General features: G+C 42.1%; 4 protein-coding genes across 7 annotated transcripts in view; 2 read left to right on the top strand and 2 right to left on the bottom strand.

The window, feature by feature from the left end:
• Nucleotides 1–8,343, bottom strand: ids (iduronate 2-sulfatase). The gene is made up of 14 exons (XM_037261039.1): nt 8,245–8,343; nt 8,055–8,202; nt 7,642–7,778; nt 7,376–7,553; nt 7,159–7,247; nt 6,478–6,678; nt 5,424–5,594; nt 5,220–5,346; nt 4,713–4,883; nt 4,363–4,469; nt 2,711–2,824; nt 530–640; nt 290–412; nt 1–212 (listed from the first exon to the last, which is right to left on the bottom strand). Exons 2-14 carry the CDS (start codon nt 8,152–8,154, stop codon nt 144–146), a joined length of 1,698 nt encoding a protein of 565 aa, XP_037116934.1. The 5' UTR covers nt 8,155–8,202; nt 8,245–8,343; the 3' UTR covers nt 1–143.
• A 321-nt stretch (nt 8,344–8,664) lies between these two features.
• dcps (decapping enzyme, scavenger) lies at nt 8,665–10,674 on the top strand. Its single transcript, XM_037261059.1, has 6 exons — nt 8,665–8,906; nt 9,272–9,422; nt 9,499–9,644; nt 9,715–9,828; nt 9,979–10,089; nt 10,150–10,674. The coding sequence occupies exons 1-6, from the start codon at nt 8,703–8,705 to the stop codon at nt 10,414–10,416; spliced, it is 993 nt and encodes a 330-aa protein (XP_037116954.1). The 5' UTR covers nt 8,665–8,702; the 3' UTR covers nt 10,417–10,674.
• Nucleotides 10,675–12,283: 1,609 nt separating this feature from the next.
• LOC119128039 lies at nt 12,284–16,272 on the bottom strand. Its single transcript, XM_037260086.1, has 8 exons — nt 16,161–16,272; nt 14,324–14,469; nt 14,105–14,217; nt 13,858–13,991; nt 13,080–13,177; nt 12,789–12,874; nt 12,518–12,704; nt 12,284–12,430 (listed from the first exon to the last, which is right to left on the bottom strand). Exons 1-8 carry the CDS (start codon nt 16,219–16,221, stop codon nt 12,284–12,286), a joined length of 972 nt encoding a protein of 323 aa, XP_037115981.1. The 5' UTR covers nt 16,222–16,272.
• Nucleotides 16,273–18,650: 2,378 nt separating this feature from the next.
• zgc:66433 (uncharacterized protein LOC321250 homolog) overlaps nt 18,651–19,698 on the top strand; it is a 38,291-nt gene continuing 37,243 nt past the window's right edge. The window contains exon 1 of one of the 4 annotated variants that reach the window (XM_037261009.1): nt 18,651–18,772. In XM_037261009.1, coding sequence (XP_037116904.1) covers nt 18,708–18,772 — 65 coding nt within the window. In that variant the 5' untranslated portion in view covers nt 18,651–18,707. The remainder of the gene's footprint in view (nt 18,773–19,698) is intronic. The other 3 variants (XM_037261012.1, XM_037261011.1, XM_037261013.1) reach the window with 3 other exon arrangements.

Below are 19,698 nucleotides of genomic sequence, written 5' to 3'. Positions count from 1 at the left end.
TTCAATGCATCTGCACACAAATTTATTTCTTTGCTGGACAATTATCTAACCATCCATATGAACTGAGTATTTAAATAAATATATTTATAAATGAGTTTCCCTTTTCTGGCTTTTATTGCACGTGTGCCCTTAACAGCCCGTCATCATGCTTTCTTTCTATTTGTCTTCAGTCCTGCTGTGAGATAGAGGAGCTGCAGCTTCATCCTCGTAAACTGGACAAAAAAAGGAAACAAACGAGTCACATCAATGAAGCATCTAAATTAATGGGTGGGGGGGGAAGCAAACTTACAAGAGGCATGTTCTTCATTTTCATCATGCTGTGCGGCCCATGGTCATCATAGATGTTATTGTCCTCACCGGGGTCATCTGCTATCACGTACAGCTCTCCAGCATGGACATCAGACGTATTGATCTTTAGGGATTGACGATGTGACAAATGTCAACCACATAAGACGATCAGTCATTCTCCATATGAGCTTTAAGAAAAATTGAGTTCATGTGTGGTTATATGCGAAGAGTGAACTCCTACTTGATAGGTTTTGGGGTCAAAGCCTAGCCACATGGTGAATCGGAAGTTATAGGTGCGCACAGAGTAGCCCATCACCTTTATGTCTTTGAGGTCAGGCAGGTCCGAGTTCTCCTAATAGATGACATATTACACAAGCAGACATCTGTACAGTGGACATTTCAGGCCAAGCATCAGCAATAGCAGAATCACATCGGTCCAGTTTATGGTGCTGCATTGTACGGGAACAGACAGCAGCTTGATTGTCACCAGACAAAACAGGGGGGACACACACACACACACACACACACACACACACACACACACACACACACACACACACACACACACACACACACACACACACACACACACACACACACACACACACACACACACACACACACACACACACACACACACACACACACACACACACACACACACACACACACACACACACACACACACACACACACACACACACACACACACACACACAACACACACACACACACACACACACACACACACACACACACACACACACACACACACACACACACACACACACACACACACACACACACACACACACACACACACACACACACACACACACACACACACACACACACACACACACACACACACACACACACACACACACACACACACACACACACACACACACACACACACACACACACACACACACACACACACACACACACACACACACACACACACACACACACACACACACACACACACACACACACACACACACACACACACACACACACACACACACACACACACACACACACACACACACACACACACACACACACACACACACACACACACACACACACACACACACACCACACACACACACACACACACACACACACACACACACACACACACACACACACACACACACACACACACACACACACACACACACACACACACCACACACACACACACACACACACACACACACACACACACACACACACACACACACACACACACACACACACACACACACACACACACACACACACACACACACACACACACACACACACACACACACACACACACACACACACACACACACACACACACACACACACACACACACACACACACACACACACACACACACACACACACACACACACACACACACACACACACACACACTCAGAAGAGCATGTTCCCAGGGCACACAGAGCAGTCATACCTACAGTCAATCAGCCTACCATGCAAGTTTTTGGGATATGGGAGGAACCTGGAGTACCCGGAATTATCCACACAGGCACGAGGAGAACATGCAAACTCCAGACAAAATGGCCAGAGACTGGAACGAACCTGCAACCTTCGCACCATGAGGCTGACAAGCTAACAATACGACCACTGTGCTGCCCCATATTGATTAAGAATTTTGCAGTCTGATTAGATGTGCGATGTCACCGAAACTGCTGTTTTGTTTATAAGGTAAGGTTCACGCTAGCCCTCTGACAGTTACAGACCAACTTCTGGGGGAAATGGCAGTTGAGGCAAAACCGGTTTCCTACTAAGAAATCCTACTTTCTAATCATTTATTGCGGAGTCTTTCGTCGCAGTAACGACAGCCATCAAAGGGAATTTCATCACTTGCTGGATGCTGTCAGAGCAGGCAAAGTTCCGGTTACCTTAGCATTAACTAGGAAATTGAACGGATTTGAAATTGGACCAATAATCAGTCCAGAAAATGAAACGATGGTTGGAAGACCACCCTGGGATCAGTTGGTGGACAGTGTATGGCGAGGAGAGATTAAAGTGTACCTCCGGAGATCCCAAATTGAGGTCTTGATGGTACATTAAATGGTAACCAGGGGGATTATTTTGGCAAAAACAAAATAGACACAAAAATGGGTCACACTGATTACATATCAAACTTTAAAACATTGCTCCCTTTACCCATCAAGACCTCAGTGTAGGATCTCCAGAGGCACACTTTAACCCCTCAAGCAACACACCTAATTTAAATAATCAGCTCATCAGCAAGCTCTGTACAAACATGATGGCGTCCTGATCATTTCAATCAGGTGTGTTGTAGGAGGAACACATCTAAAACACTGGACAGGTGCTAAAGAACCAGAGTTGGTGACCCCTGGTTTAAAGCAACAATGATATTCATGATAGTACCTGTGGTGTATCAGCAGGCCGTGGATACTGGCTGAAAGCCACAGAATCTGGATTGATTTTTTTTTCACGTTCAAAGTCATCTGCCAAGTTCCTTCCATCTGTACACAGCTCATCCTGAAAAAAGGAGAAACATCTCATTCATATTAGGCATGTTTGCATCTTATTTTTTTGGGGATCATTCTTATAAACAACCCCTTATGAATAAACTACACCCACACAGTAGGGTAAGAGGTTGGGCTGCACCATCGATTGATCAATTGGAAATAAGGCAGCCAACCATTCACATTTACCTATGGGCAATTTACAAGAGTCCAACGTTCTAAGACTGGACAGTCGAATACCCAAAGCCCAAACTATTGCACCACTGTGCCTCCCCTGATGCACAACAATGTTCAGCCAAACTAAACAGTTTTGCGAGGTCATTAGGGAGAGTCTTCTCCTCACCCTTAAAAACACTTCCTACCTCACTGATCTACTACACAAACCCCGCCCCTCGCCTTTGCACAGGCAGCTTCTGTTCCTCTATTTGAAGCCTACATTCCTGACCACGCAGAACCATATACAGAACTTTGTGAGTGATAAAGTCCTATATCATTGCTCCCCATGCCTCTGGATCACACATGGCAACGCATCCACAATTGCACAGATCTGGACACCTTTAGAATCACTGCTCAAAACCCAAGACTCTCCTTCAAATGCCATTTCCCATTTTAAACCTCACTTTATTTATAGTTTTCCATGCTATGAAAAGTATAGTTTAGCATTCTAAAGAGATAGTGTGTTTATTGTTATTTGGAGTGCTTAACCTAAAGACCCCTGCAGTTGGACAAATTTCTACAGGAAGCCAGGGACCCTTTGTGCCTGTAGTGTGTAGTGTGAGAATAGAAAGACTACTTCATGAGGTTCAGATTGGACAAGCAGAACTGTACTGTGTTTAAAAAGCTCTAGCACAGAAGTGTTAGGTGTTGCTAAGCAGCTTTGTAAGGCACTTAGGCGCAGGGTGCCCAAGCCATCCAGCTGGTCACATCAGAAATCTTGAAATCTTTTTCAGACAATCTACTTCTCTGCAGGTGCATTGCTAATTTTCACTACACGACCAAGAACAAACTTTTTTTTTTTTTTTTTTTTTTTTTTTTAAATGAACCTTCAACATTGGACTGCTGCCTGTCGTACAATGCTACAATTAGGATTGTTTGGCTTAGACTCTTATATTAATGCAACTCATCAGTTTCACAGGAAGCACCGTTACACTACAGCACTTGTGTATTTAACAATATTTGGAATCTGAATTAACAGCAACAATAAAAGTGAAGACTGTTATGGCTGATTTCCATACATACTGGATGTTTTTCTTTTATTATTCTAATGTTAAAGTCCGTTGATAGTATGATTATTGTTGTAGTTTGCGTTTATGTCCATAATGTATGAAATTGAGGAATGATCTCAGGAAAATTATACAAGTCAATTAATTTAGGAGGAGTGCAGGATCAATGTAGCAAACAAGGATTTTTTTCCCTTCATCTCAGCCCAAGTAGTTGGTACTATCATGGTTACATAGCTATACTAACATGTCACTTTGTTTTAATTGTTTTGTAGGGTTAAAAAAAAAAAAAAAAAAAAAGTTCTGGAATTATTTAAAACATGTTAAATACCTGGTGAGAAACTTCAGGACAGGGGGCAGGCATTTTCAGGCCAGCCAAGTAGCACACTGTTGGAAAAACGGCCACCAACTCGGCCACATTTTCCACGACTTTATCATCTTGAAAAGACACGAGTCAATCAGTTTCAGGAATTTCAAATCGAGGAAGCTATTTCTAAAAATCGATAGCACTTAACATAAAAAAATAAATAAAAAAATTCTGACTGCCATAATCTAAAACTAAGCATTGTCTTTGTAAAGACAGATTTTTTTTTATGTGGCTTGTATATTAGCCCCATTAGAAGGGGGTCCATATATTGTCAATCTATTTAATTTGAAATTCAAAGTAAAGTGAGTTCTTACTCTTAAAGATGACCTCTGGTTGGCTAAAGACATCCAAAAATGGAAAGGTAGGTTCTTTCAGCCCACTTTGCGATTCAGGAGGCTCAAGGTCATAAATTATAAGAGGGACATGCGTCGCCACATCAAAGTTGGAGTATTTTGCCCATTCACCATGCTCGCCTAGCGACCAGCCTGAAACAAAATGGCAAAAAGAACAAGGTGTCCAAGAAATAAATTTTCCCATCTTAGCAGGTTATAATGAATGTGAATAGTATTATTGGCTGTATTTTATGCATCGAGCTAGCGTGAAAACTATTCTAAAATAAAATAGCATCATTACTGTTACAACACTGCCCTCTGGTGGCTTAGTCAATTGAGGTACCTAAATAATTCAGACAAGCCAACATGCAAAATCATTGCTGAATATACTCACAAAAAAACAAATCTCCAGCAAAACCAATGATCCCAGCATGTTTTAACTACAACATCCCACACAAACCATTTCCCAAAACACTCGTCATGGCTAACCATGATCGGAGGTGAAAACCACTATTGTGCTCTGAGCCAGCCCCAGGGCATCAAGGGCACTGAGCAGCCGTCCAACCTGGGCATCCATGTAAGACACAGCGGCATAGTAGTGCTGGCGGATACGGAGCTAGAAGACAATGACATCTTGTTTAGAAAGAGACAAAATCATGTTCAATTATTATTATTAAGTTCACAGATACATACTTGGAAGTCTTTAGGAATTGGTCCATACGGGAAGCTAATATTGAGTTTTTGGACATCGTCTCGCTTCCTAATGTCTGTCCAAGGGTTATAGGCCACAGGGGGGAGGCGTTTCGGAACATCTGTGTCAGGGGCCAGCGTCATCTTTTTTATGGGATAGAGCTGCAGATACTCCTGGAATAAAAACAGAATGTTTTCATTAGGTTACAATTACATTTTAGTCAAATCTTCACCAACAAAAAAATGTATCAATACAACCCGTAAATGTTGATTTTCTTTGTATTGTTTTGCTTTTGCTATCATGGTATGACACCTTGCCATCAGCAGAGTGTGGTTTTTCACATTACAGTAGGAGCTAGACTTATGAAAGCCGATCCTTTTTTTTTGCATCTACTTACGAACCAATTTGACATCTGAACCGACGCACACTCATTGAGTGATAGGGGGAGCCATTGCCGTGCGGCAGACAGTACCAGCTTGTTTTCAATAAAAACCATGAACACACTTTTGTGTTTGTCAATTTCCATCTTTAGAAGCTAGGTTCCTTCTCTTTTATTGTTTCAGTTCTCACTCTCGTTCTGCGCGAGGTGCATTCAATGACTTCTCACAGTCGGAAAACCCATGATTTGCACCAACAAGCAATGACGAGTATGTGAACACATTGCAGGGATTATGTGAAAGCATATAATAATTTATTAGCCTGACTTTTTTGTGTATTCTTGGGGGTATTTTTAGCAAGTGTATTAAATTAGAACAGGTTCCTCCCTTCCCAAGCAAAGGTATGAGGGCAAGAATAAAGTGACATTTATTTTTGTTTTCTGTGCGTTTTACACAAAGTAATAAGTCAAAAAGTAAGATTTTTGGGATAGTCCGGCAAACACTATTTGCTTCCTATGGAAACCATTGCTTCTACAGGTGCCACCCACACAGTTAAGTTTTTGATCTGTGACATGAAAATTACTTCTGTTGCAAGACTTTTGGAGGAGAGTGCAATAGTACTAAAACCATTGTGTGGTTGAAATCCCCAACAGTGGAACAACTTCATAGCATGCAGTACCTGCGGTATACGGAAGGGAATGTGGGGTTTGTGAAAGCCCACAGCCAGGAAGAAAGGCTCGCCGTCTGTGGCTCGAGTCTTCAAAAGTCTCACCGCCTCTTCTACACTCTCCATGTCAGGCAGTGTTCCTCCAGGCTGCTCTGTGACATTCACTGCACACAGCAGGTTGGCATGGAGGCGACCGTCTTCTCCTTTACACATCTGAGAGCAAAGTTTAGTGTAAATTTCATGGATGTACACTTTTTGCTTTCTGTAAGACTGGTCAATCTCTGCTTTGTTTGGCCTGCAAACAAATTGTTGTAAAAAAACTCACTTCTGACCGCTGTACTCACACATTTAATAAGATTGCTAGGTTTTATGCATTGGACTAGGTGGAATTTACCACGCACTTTGCCACTTTGTTTGATCAAAAGGAAGTGCAAGTCAACAGGAGCTGAAAACCCGACGAAGGCCTTCGATAGCATGATTAGCCTCACTTCAACTTTTGTAACTAATTTGCACACTATATCAGAAAATGTATACAGCAGATGTGGGGCTAATGCCTGGAGGAGACAGAGTCAAAGTGGTCTGAACCACGTTTTAAAGCGCTAAATTGTGAAAGTGCTGTATGGTCTCAGCCAGGACAGTGTTATAATTGCACAAGTCTAGTAGTGTACTATAAATCTTCCTTCTTGGTTGTACCTTTTGTTTCTCAAATTTGAATGAAGCAGGGTGGTATGCAGGGATGGACCAGCTGTAAGGATAGTCATCAGTGTAGTTTGAGGCAATGCCTGCAATCAAATACAGCAGTCATTGTTCTCAATATTCAATCAGAAACCGGAATGACAAAGCAGGTTGTTCAAAAATGCAGAAATGACAAGAAAATGGGAAAATGCAGTATGTCAGAAATTCAATTTACCTGGGTGAAATACTTTTCCCACAGACATGGTAACATAACCATGTGATTTAAAATACTGTGGGAGAGTGGTGTAATTTCCAGCATGCACTCTCCAGTATGATTTAAAATCATACAGCCTGGTTGTATCCGGTCTGCGACTTGTCAACATGGACGTTCGACTCGGTGCACAAACGGCTTGCTGCAAACACAAAAACATTCAAATAGGCAAGCAAACATCTACAGTAGGCTATAATCTAATATTTATTGAAATACCGAAGTCAGCTAACCTGTGCAAATGCATTGAGGAAAACATGGCTTTTTGATGCCAGTTGGTCAATGTTTGGCGATTTTACTGTTAAGTCTCCATAACAGCCCAAAGATGTTCTCAGGTCGTCAGCAATGATGAAAAGAACATTTCGTCTGTCTATGCAAAGAACAAACATTGTTTAAACTAAAAGTGAATTATTTCGAAGGTTGGTCTTTTGACGTAAAGAGGAAGCGCGAACAAAGTGGACTCGGCACAAACGCTGGTTATTTTACAACTTAGTCCAGCGACAAAGTGGATAAGCATCTAATTATCATGAATCACTGCAAAATTAGATTAAATACTTCACTCGAAGTTAAACAAATCAAATTGTTTAAGCCTTTTCGTTGCCGTTAACATTATTTGCAAGATAACTTGACAAACTTTGAGGGTTACCTTGTCTCCCAACGACAAGAATCACATGAAGGAATACGATGAGACATTTAAGCACAGTAATGCACATGTTGCTATGACGTCCAAATGACACCTTAGACATCTACATGAAGTTCACGTCAAGTATTTAGAATCCCGAATACTTCAGTCGCTACCGAACGTCAATGAACCTTCTTCTTTTTTTGCTTGTCCGGCGGGTGGCCACCTAACAGAGCATTACCACTCAACCTCATTGCAGGAATTTTCGATAAACATATATATACTCTTCGCTTCCGATTAGCGTCTGAATACTGTATTTTAATTGGACCACTCCGAAGTAACCCCGCCCATAAATTTAGACGATTGGGTGCGTATTCTGTTGGCTCAATAAAATGTCAATCACATTAACCACGTGCAGCTGCCAAGAAATTCAGCAAACATGAATAAATCATTGCAATCTGAATTGTATATATTTCTGGGTGAGCAATAATACTTAACATCTTATAATGACAGATTTCCAATTGATTAAAAAACGCACTAGTAATTACAAAGAGACCGTGCACGCGCGCTATTTCCGCTCGTACGCACGATTCTTCCAGTTTTGTTGTTAGTTCGAAGTGAACGATCTTTCCGTCATTAACTATCTTTGGCGGTGCGGAAGTAGCGTCAAACATGGCGGACATTTCAACTAACCGTGAAAATAATCCCGAAGCATTCGATGAATTTACTCAAAGAACCAAAAAGACAAAAACAAACCACGGAGATGAGCAAGGAGAGAATGGAAGGGAATCGGAAAAAAATGTCCTGTCAGGTTTTCAAACTACTACCGTGTTGAGTGATTCTGCCAGGGAGAAAACCATCTTCGTCCACGGAAAGGTAGATAATTAAACATCCATCCATTCATTTTCTGTAACATATTTATTTAATTTAATATATAGCTACTGAATTGGAATAGAAAGCGGTCATTCTTAACGTGTGGTTATGGTTTTATTTGTAATCGAACGAGAGTGAGACGTTCTGGCTTGGATTTCTAGTTTTGGTAGTTTACTAGTTACGCGTTTAAGCAGGGTGTTTAAGGGCGAGATTTTAAACAGTTCTCTAATTTTTTTCATTTTTGCAATGTAAGACGGGAGATTTTATGACTTAGAGTCAACCTGACGTGGCAACCTGACATCTAGTTGTTTAGGGGGACAAGTATTCTTTCCTCATATTGATGGTTGGGTTGTTCACTTGGTCATCAGCTTGCTGACCAGAATGCTGTAGTCATCCTGGAGAAGACTCCCATCAGAGAAGATTCTCTGTCTGAAATATTTGCTGCTTCCACCCTGGAGTTAGATATGAGGAATGACATCTACTGCACCTACCGTCTCCGGTCTCCACCTCACCTTAACGGTACTGCTATGACAAATTTATAAATATCTGTGAAGACAAATGACAGCTGAACGACTTTTCCATGTGTGCCTTTTAGAGATGAAGGCGACTGTGGTGTGTCCAGCCACCGAGAAGCATGTGCAGAAATACCAGCGTCAGGAGAGCTTCTTGGTGGAGGAGACAACAGATGACTACCAGTCCATCACTCTTCCTTTCATCCAAAAGCAGAGTTTTAGTGTGCAGGTAAGTGAGCCGGAAAAAGATAACATTTAAATCCAGTGGTGATGTTCTTCACATCACATTCACTCCCTAGTGGGTATACAACATCCTGGAGAAGAAGGCTGAGTCTGAGCGCATAGTGTTTGAAGATCCAGACCCAAAGCTTGGGTTTGTCCTCCTCCCGGATTTCAAATGGGATCAAAAACAGGTGAAACACGCATGATGCATCCTTTATCCAAATGAGTTACTGTTCATCCATTCCCTCTTCTTTGCTACCCCAGCCAGTGATCCAGACACATTATGAAAAGAATTAGCTGGTTGTTTCACATAATGAGTTGTTGTTGTGTCCTTTTTTCAGACTGATAATTTGTACCTGATTGCCATCACACATCAGAGAAACATCAAAAGTCTGAGGGATCTGACATCAGAGCACATCCCACTCCTTCAAAACATTTTCCAGAAAGGAAAGGTGAGACACCACACCAACTTTATTGATGCACTTCAGCCATCTAATCATGTGGCATTTTAGGAGGCCATCCAGCAGCACTACAGCCTTCCAGGCAGCAAACTGAGAGTCTACTTGCACTACCAGCCATCTTACTACCACCTTCATGTCCACTTCACCAAACTTGGCTACGATGTGCCAGGTTGTGGTGTGGAGCGAGCCCACCTCCTCACAGATGTCATCCAGAACCTTCAATCAGACCCACACTACTACAAAACCAGAACTCTCTCGTTCCCCCTCCGGGCAGATGATGGATTGCTCGCTCAGTTTAAGGAAGCCGGGAAGTTATAATGTTCCAGCTGCAGATGGAAAAAGGTGCTTTTGAGTCCATTTTTGTACATTGGTCGTTTGGTTTGATTACGGCGAGACTCATTCCAAAGTCTTGACAGCAGTTGTGATTACATTCTGTTAGCTCATACGTGAGTGTGTAGCTTTTAGCTGAAAGCATTTGTTTTAATGTAGGAATTTTAGGGTGGATTGATCATGTGGTACAACCTAAATCATTGAATAAACAAACGGCTTTTGTGCCTGTTTTTTATATACACAGTCTTTGTAGATGTGTATTGTATACATTTATACTGATGCTGATTGCTGGTTATTTTTGGCACACAAATTCAAGCTTCATTCATGTATCTTTCTTTTCACCTCATGTACTGTATGCTCTGAAGATTGGAAATATGTATTCATTGAGAGCAAGTTTAATCATGTTCTTTTCAGAAGTGTCAACGCAGACTCACTGAAATCTCTCTGATTTTCTTTGTTAAATTACTGACATAAGAGCCACATGATAAAAAATATATGCATATATATTGTTGGATTGTGTCCACAATTTAGGGAGCGCACTATCTGCGCCTCACGGCAAAAGCCATTGCCAATCACCTGTTATCCAATTTACTCACTGCGTGCTCGTTTGATTTCTTCAGATTTAGGAAAATGCTAAGACACTGAAGCAGAAATTAGACTTACACAGGTTGGTTGAGTTCAATCACAATTCTTGTTAAGAAAGCTCTGTTTTCAGGAAAGTACAATACAGCGCTGGGCCTTTCAAGAGCAGAAAGTCTCCATTCAGAAAAGGCAACATTCAAGGTTCTGTGGTCAGCTTATATTCATTTGCACATGCCGGTGTGGGCCGAGTTTGATGGGTGATGAGTCTTTGGGGTGGGGCAAGTTCGCAGGAGATTTTGATTCCATGGGAGTGGGTGCTGATTATGGGCGATTCGGTGTGTGTGGGGGCTGTTGTCTTCCATCCCGTCTTTCGGCCTTGGCGATCATCTTTGGCCGGGTTCTTGGCTGCTGGTTTTATCTCCAAGTGACCTTCCTGTAAACATTCTGCTCCATTCTTGCACATACACTGTCGCACCTCATCCATTCGTCATTCTTTCAATTTTGTACGGAATTATGTGAGCTTTTGGCTGTGACATCAATTTATTAATGTTCCCTGACTACGCAAAGTTTGTACTCACCACTTACCATGTTTTTGTTTGTTTGTACTTTTGATACTCCATGTACTTGCTTACGTCATCATATTCTTAGTTTAATCATGCTTCCAACCATATCTTTTCTTTGTTAGGCAAAATATGTCCCTCTGTCCAGAACGTTCAGTAGTAATCGAAAACTGGCGTCTAGCATTAGTCAAAACACAAGATACAATCAAGTACTGAACATTTTTAGACGACTTTGGCAGTGTCCGTGATTTAGAAAATCATCAGGCATGCATTAAACAGTTCCTTAAGGGTCATTTAAGCTATTCAGGCAATATATCAAAAACATTTATTTCAAAGTGCTCAGAAATACATATCAGATCATAAAGTTATAAAAACCTTTGTCATTACCCCTATCAAAAATGTTTAGTTACGTATGTCTTTATTGATTTGGTGTGTAGGTATAATTATATGCTTAAAAAGTTTCTTTTATTGATTTAATATGTGAATATACTTTTCTGCTTATGTACTTTATTCAATGAGGTTTGAGCATATCTGTTTTTGTAGCTAGGCAGGACTTTTTGTATTTCGACCCCATTCCTTCAATATATATACACACGTGTGTGATTGTTTGTGACCTATGTGAAGTGTTCGCTGTCCGTATTAGGTCAATGTGATCAAGCTGAAGGGAGGTGCACGTAATCATGTGAGTGACGGCCGCTCGGACGGCGGCGTGGTCACATCAGCCGGACGTGGTTCTGCGTCACTTGCCACACCAACAGCCAGTTGATGCTTTGCAGGTCCTGAATTTGATAATCAAAGTCCTGCTGGCGCTCGCCGTTGAAGGTCAACTGGAAAGCGCCACTGCCACACTTTATGACAATCTAGACGGCGGAAGGCAGAGTACGGGTTACTTTCTACGGGTTTGAATTTGGGTGACGATTGAATGCCGACGTAGCGACGGACATCACCTCGAAGGCGAGACCTGCTCCGAAGGGGCGTTGCTGGGCAAGGGTCCCGGTCAGCTTGCTGCCCCACTTGTCGCTGACTTTGGTGTTGACAGTGAAGCTCTTGGTGCCAAAGTCCAAGTTCAGGTGCAGCGCCGTGCCGCCCGTCTTCTTGCCGCTGCTCTCACGCACCTCCAAGTTGATCACCAGACTGCAAGCACAAATGTCGTGTCGGCTGCCTTCTTTGGCTGTGTGTGTGTGTGTGGGGGGGGGGGGGGGGGGGATATATCATTACTTGGTTGCTTGAGGAGTGGATTGTCCCTTGATGACGAGTTTGCGGCCCACGCTGAGACCGCCGAAGACACCTTGGAAGCCGCCCGTCTGCGCACACACAACGGAGAAAGATGGCGACAAGTAGGCCATGCGCTTTGGGGACAGCTCGGGTCCTTCACGGACACCGTGGACAAATCCAATTTAACGACGACGTTGACAATCATTGATGCCACACTTGAAGGTGTTTCGAAAGGTTCACACGATTGCCACGGGAGAGTAAAAATGCTTTTGAGCATCCGCAGCACAAACTCACCTTGCTGAATTTCATGGAGAGCTGGCACTCGCACGTCACGTCCTGAGAGGAACACGATGCCCCATTGGTGGCATTTGCGCACATGCCTATGCCCAAGCCTAGAAATAGATAAAATGCCAAACGTTAAATACATTTAGGCAAAAAAGTGACTACACACAAGACAGCCAAACCCCTCTTTAGCGACAAATTTAATTATTTTATTTTTCTCAAATTCAAGACATAAATGTATTTACTGGTGCACAAAATGAGCTGTGCATGATCATCACCTTGAGAACAAAACCAACACAGTGCATGAACTCACGACAAATTACATACCTGCACATCAGTGTGCCTTTGTGAGACCAGTTCAAATATGCGTCATCACGAATTTACACGACAGGTGTGTTCGGACCTCCGCAGTGGAGGCTCTGCCAAACCCCTGAGACCGACTCATCGAACCCCCAGGGTTGCATTGGAGAAACCTGACGCCCTTCCCCACTTGGCCATGAGGGGACGGCATCGTTTACACACGGGAAGTCTGCCTTGCCCGCTTGATCACACCTTTCGCTAGAGGAGGAACGCTAGGGTGTCAGATTGACACAGAAGCTCGTGGCTGTGTTGCACAACCCTTTTTTAAGAAACTCACGCTGCAAGTCAAAGGCTCTCATAAACCTTGACATCCACTTTGGTCGTTAAAAAAACGTGGCTTCTTTTCCCAAGTAGATATCACCCGCACCAAATATTTTTTCAGTGTTGTGACACGCGAATGCTGCAGCCACAAAACAAGGTGTGCACTCACTCCTGGGCAGCTTGCAGATGTAGCCCTGGTAAGCGTTACAGTCGTCGTCGTTCCAGCGACCACCAAAACTCCGCCGCATCTCACCGCAGTTCTCCAGTCCCTTGTGGTAGTCTGGCTGCTTGGGTTCCCAGGCCCTGCAAGAGAGGAAATGCAAAGGTTTGAAACTAACTATTCCAGTCATGTTTGCAAGTCTTTTTTTGTGAATATTGAGGTATCGAGTTAAGTCATCATCATCAAGGACACTCACGAGTAGGAGAATTGTGTTCCGTCTGTCCACTGCCACACGCTGCTCCCAGGCATCGCACGTCGCAGGCCAATCCAGTTTTCAGGGTCTTTCACTCTTTGCTGCGCCAGCCAGTCCTGCAAGAAAGGCAAAAATTGCGACAAAAGAAAAGGAGGCGTGAGTGAGTGAGTGAGTGAGTGAGTGAGTGAGTGAGTGAGTGAGTGAGTGAGTGAGTGAGGTTACCCGCTCCCGTTGGTCCCTAATGCTCGCCAGGTGGCCTCCCTTGGACACACAATAGTCCTCAGCCTGGGTCCAGGATTTACTGTATGTTCCAAAGAAGTAACAGTGATTGTTGTAGTCCTGCCATCCAGTCGGACACATGGGCACCCCTGGAACCAGAACAAGAACCAGATGAGAGCCGTGCCAGCATCCAGCTGGTGTCACCTCTTGGCTTGCACATGTAGCAAGAAGAAAAGGTGTGGTGACTATACTTGTCCTGAGAGCATGCTTTCTTGAAATGATCCCTTATTTCAAACCTGTGCCTTTGAAGAGATTTTTTTGATGGTTGTCACCGTTGAACTTTACAAATTCGATGGCGTATATATGTCGTGCTCATTTAAATAGACAAGTATCACCCTGAAATCCGCTGAGTCAAAAATCAGAGCAACCCAGTTAGGTTGATTTACCTGTCCAATTTTCGACCCAGCAGTTTTACAAGTGTGCCGGGAAAAAAACATTCAAAACCTCAGTGATTCCAAAAATACATTACATCAGCTGACGTTTATACACGGTCTGCATAATCATTAGGCAAGTGAGCATTTTGACGATAGTATAAGTTTTATGCGTATTTTCCAACTTCAGGTTGTTTATGCACAAACTTGGTCAATAAAGCAGATTCTAATTTAAACTTGAATGCCAATTGGTTTTAAGCATATCAAGTGAAGTGTATTCATGTAATGCGGGAGGGTGCAGCCTAAGGAGGTCAAGACCCTAAATCAAGGTGTGGATAATTATCAGGCAGTGTCTTTTCCTCAGGCAATATGGGCCAAAAAAAGAGATTTAACCGACTCTGAAAAGTCAAAAATTGTGAAAAATCTTTCAGAGGGATGCAGCACTCTTGAAATTGCCAAGATATTGCGGCATGATCACCGAACCATCAAACGTTTTGTTGAATATAGTCAATAGGGTCCCAAGAAACGTGTTGAGAAGAAAAGACATAAATGAACTGCCAAAAAACATGAAGCCAACAGGAACCCGTTATCCTGCAGGGCTGTCATATTCCAGAACTGCAACCTACCGGGAGTGTCCGGAAGTAGAAGGTATTCTGTGCTCAGAGACATGACCAAGGTAAGAAAAGCTGAAACCTGACCACCACTAAACAAGAGTTTTTTGAAACACCAAGACTGGGCCAGTGTCTGGGAGGCTGCAGTTGCTGCAGCATGGAAAGTTGATTGTCAGAAGATCAAGAAACTGACAGACTCCATGAATGGATGGCTTGTGGCTGTTATTGAAAAGAAGGCTGGCTATATTGATCACTAATTTTCTTTTATTTTTTTTAAATCTCAGAAATGTTTATTTGTAAATTTTATGTTTATTTGTAAATTTCGAGTTGTTTTATTATTCTCACTTAAACAGCTAAAAATAAACAAGTGATGTGGGAACATTTTCGTTTTTCATTTAATTGCACGTTCTGTACACTAATAGTTGCCCGATAATTACGCACACACAGGTTATCTCCTTAGAAATCCAAAACCTCAATTTTACTTTATGAAATGATCAAATTTAAGTTTATTAACATTTTGGATTAACTGCAGTTGTTCAATCATAAAGTTAATCCTCAAAAACGTCCTAATAATTGTGCACACGGTGTATTAAGTTATACGGAACAAGATCCTGTCACCCCCCCCCCCCCTTTTTTTTTTTTCTACACTAGCCCTAATCATCTTCCGTAAAGTTACGTTAGATTCGACCAAAGCATAATAAATGCAATTCTGTCTGTCTGCACATATAAAAAAGGGGGCATTTCCCGGGATCAATAAAGTTTCAATCAATCAATAGAATAAATTGAATAAATGCTCACCGACACAGGTGCAACGCAGTGCGAGGGCAATCAAGAACCAGACGGCGAATGACTGAATCATGTTCGGGATGTGAGGACCCGGTCATGGACCCAACTCAGTTGGAAACAAAGCAGCAGATTCTAGTGTGTCGCCGACTAGTAATCGGCACTTGTCCTGCCTGCACTTAAAGCATGTGCAAACCAGCTCCTCCCAAGTCACGCCCCCCTACTCACGCACGCACGCGCACATGCACGCGCACACGCACGCATGCACGCTCACACACGCACCACGCCACAAAGGATGCCGAGATGACGCTCTTCGCGCTTTGCATGACTTTATTCAAGTTTAGTACACTATGTGCCCTCTCTGCATCCATTGCAGCCTGATCATTCTGGGAGGGGGATCCTCCTATCTGTGGTCTCTTCAACCTCTTCTTTCTCAATGGGTATTGTTTGTCGGCCATATGTGAAAATGTGTGTTGCTGTGATTTGAGTCAAGTAAATTGTGCTCCCAAAAATCAACACTGGGTGGCAGTGTTTCAGTCCAAATTAATTTAACAGGCATAGTGCAAATTAATTCAATACAGTCGGTGTATTTTACAATTATTCAACTTGATCAACAACTAGAGAATAAACAAATTGCACGTGAAGGCTGAGAGGCAGGCGGCAAGGTAGGGCACTGGTTAGCACGTCTGCCTCACAGTTCAGAGGGTGCGGGTTCGATTCCACCTGAGCTGTTCCACCTCCCTGTGTGGAGTTTGCATGTTCTCCCCGTGCTCGTGGGGATGCGGAAGGTTGTTCGTTTCTGTGGGCCCTGCGATTGGCTGGCAACTGGTTCAGAGTGTCTCCCGATGACTGCTGGGATAGGCTCCAGCACCCCAGTGGGGTCAAGTGGTACAGAAGATGGATGGATGGATGGATGAGAGGTTGAATGAAAACTTGTGGAATGATATTGATATGATATTGTGAAATAACAACGAAAGACATACAATGACTGGGAATGAGCTGAACCTGTTGAAGTTGTAATGAGTAATTGGTCAAAAAAATGTAGAAATTCCACAAGAAAAATAATGTAATCTCTTGAGGGTGTTGTAATGGAGAAAATGTTTGAAAGTCAGAATTTTTGGTAATCGGTAGGTATAAACTGAAAAGTTTAAAATTAAAACGGTTTGAATCAGTTACAAAATGTAGACATTAGAATTTTTAATTTTTGGTGGGTATTTTAATAGGGGAAAATAGGGAATTTGTCTTATACTGTATACAGAGCGCTATAATAAGGCGTCACATCCCCTTTTTCAATGTTACGTGTTCAAATATGAAAACTAAAGTTGAAAACTGGTCAAACAGTCACGAATCCAAATGTTCCTTGAAACCCTCTTATTATTTTATTCTCCTTCTCCTACAATTTTGGATTATACGTATACTTAATGAAATCACTGATTAAATTATTAATCTCATATGCATTCTCAAGCAGGAGGAACGGGAATGTTACCCTTTTGAACCCAAATAAAATTCCATTCTGATTTGCCCTGTGATGAGTATTTTTATACCATTTGATTTCATTCTAATTGGAATACAAGGCTCTATGTAAATCTGACTGGTGATTATTTTATTTCTAATCCGTATCGGACATTTTCAAACAGGTGCTTTTGCAAGGCATATTTCCCCTCAATTTTCTGACATGTTACAAACCAACACATTAACTGAATCATTTGTTTGTGCATTTTCTGCACTCCATTTGAAGCCTTGTCCTGTTCTTGAAAAATAAATACATTTAACAATTGTTAAATAATTGAAAGAAAAATTCTAACAAATTATTTAAGAAAAAATGGTAGTCGTAGCTCAAAACTGAAATTTTTACACCGAAGCCACGTGATCGCGATTGGATCGGTATATCGGCGAATCACACTCCTGGACAATCGGTAGCACAAAATACTGATCGGAACATCCCTAGGAGGGTTATCAGACTTCAGAAAATGATACATTTCCACCTGAAAAATATTATTTATTTTAAATCAAGCTAAAACAGCCATCCATCATTTTCCCGTACCACTTATTCTTACTATTTTCGGTTTTAAAGTAATTTGCCCTATGACCTGCCTTGTGACGACGCGTGTGCCTTCAATGCCTTTAAGCTGTTAATTGAATCTTTAGAGCGTGTCATCAATTGAATCTTTGGAACACCGTAAATATTTTTTCGACTCAGAAACTCAGAACTGCAAAATATACTGCAATTTGATTGCCATAGCCATACTGCATGCACTAAAGTGACAAAACACTATTTTAGGAATGAAATTACGTTGTGCCATGTCCAGCCTTTATTTAAAATGTACCTTTGTTACTGTCGATTTGGAAATGTTTATTAATCATACCGCGTTCAATATCTCTTCAAGCAGTTTTGGAGAGATTAAGTGCTCATACTATAACGTAGTAAATGTACTTAGAAACGTCATTTACTTTTTAGTATTTGCAATTTTCCGAGGCGGCTTTGAACGCATCGTGGTAGAGCCGAGGAAGCTGGGCAGGACTGAGACAAATAATCCAATCATTAGTCCACCAACAGCGCTGATGACTTGGTTTCACTCCCTGAGAGATGACTTCACTCTAAGGCCGTTTGAGATCCAGGAAACACCGTAAGTGCTTTTTGCTTTCATAAACCTGTAACACACCAACTTTGGCTCTTATGTGCGAGAGCAACTTTGACTTTGCTTTTGGCGCAGATGACGAGTTTGTTGGCTGCGGGAAGTAGTGATCGGTAATCGATATATGCGGTCCATAAATTTGTTGAAATTAGTATTTCAGTCTGGGACTGTACCATTTCGTCCAAAACCACTTATGTTTATAATGCTCCTCTGCAGATCATTCATTTTCACTTTTAAGCGTTTTTGTCCTATGAACATTCCCAATTAACAGTGCGTGATTTATTTAAAGGCTGGTTTGCAGGGTTGTAGTTTAGATTTACTTGGCTCCGTGCGAGATAGAATTCTAATCTGTCAACGGCATCTTGTCACATAGTTTAATTCTGTTTCTCCATGGCACAACATTATGAGAGAGTACGGTGACCGTGTTTGACAAAGAGACAAATCAAGGGCGCTGCAGATTAACCAGTTATCTTTAACTGCGATGGAACGACTGTAATCCTAAACACAGACGGAGAGATTCTGGTGCACACGCCTGTTGGTTTCTGTGCGTGCGCGTGCACGTGGATATGTACGGACGTGCATGGGCGTGAAATATACCGTAGAGATCTTGGCCCATATAAGGAAATAAGAATTTAATTCGATCTCCCACTAGTACGCTTTTTGTCCGTATACTAGTACAATTCACCACACTAATAGACGATGACTGGGGTGCACTAGTTAAACGACTTGGACTCACTGTTAACTTTTCCCCCCATTACTGATTTCCATTTCTGCATACCAATAAGATGGTACACTGGAGTGGCAAAACTAGTAATTGACATCTGCACACTTCAAGTAGCGACTACTAGTGAAGCTCAAGATGAACTAGTTGGAGTTTATTTCACTATAGTTCTGGTAGCATGTGGTTGTTGACTTGT

Source organism: Syngnathus acus, chromosome 10 (genome assembly GCF_901709675.1).
Source record: "Syngnathus acus chromosome 10, fSynAcu1.2, whole genome shotgun sequence".
Taxonomy (NCBI): Eukaryota; Metazoa; Chordata; class Actinopteri; order Syngnathiformes; family Syngnathidae; genus Syngnathus; species Syngnathus acus.
Note: the sequence above shows the minus strand (reverse complement) of the source record. Positions and strands in the feature narration are given on the sequence as shown.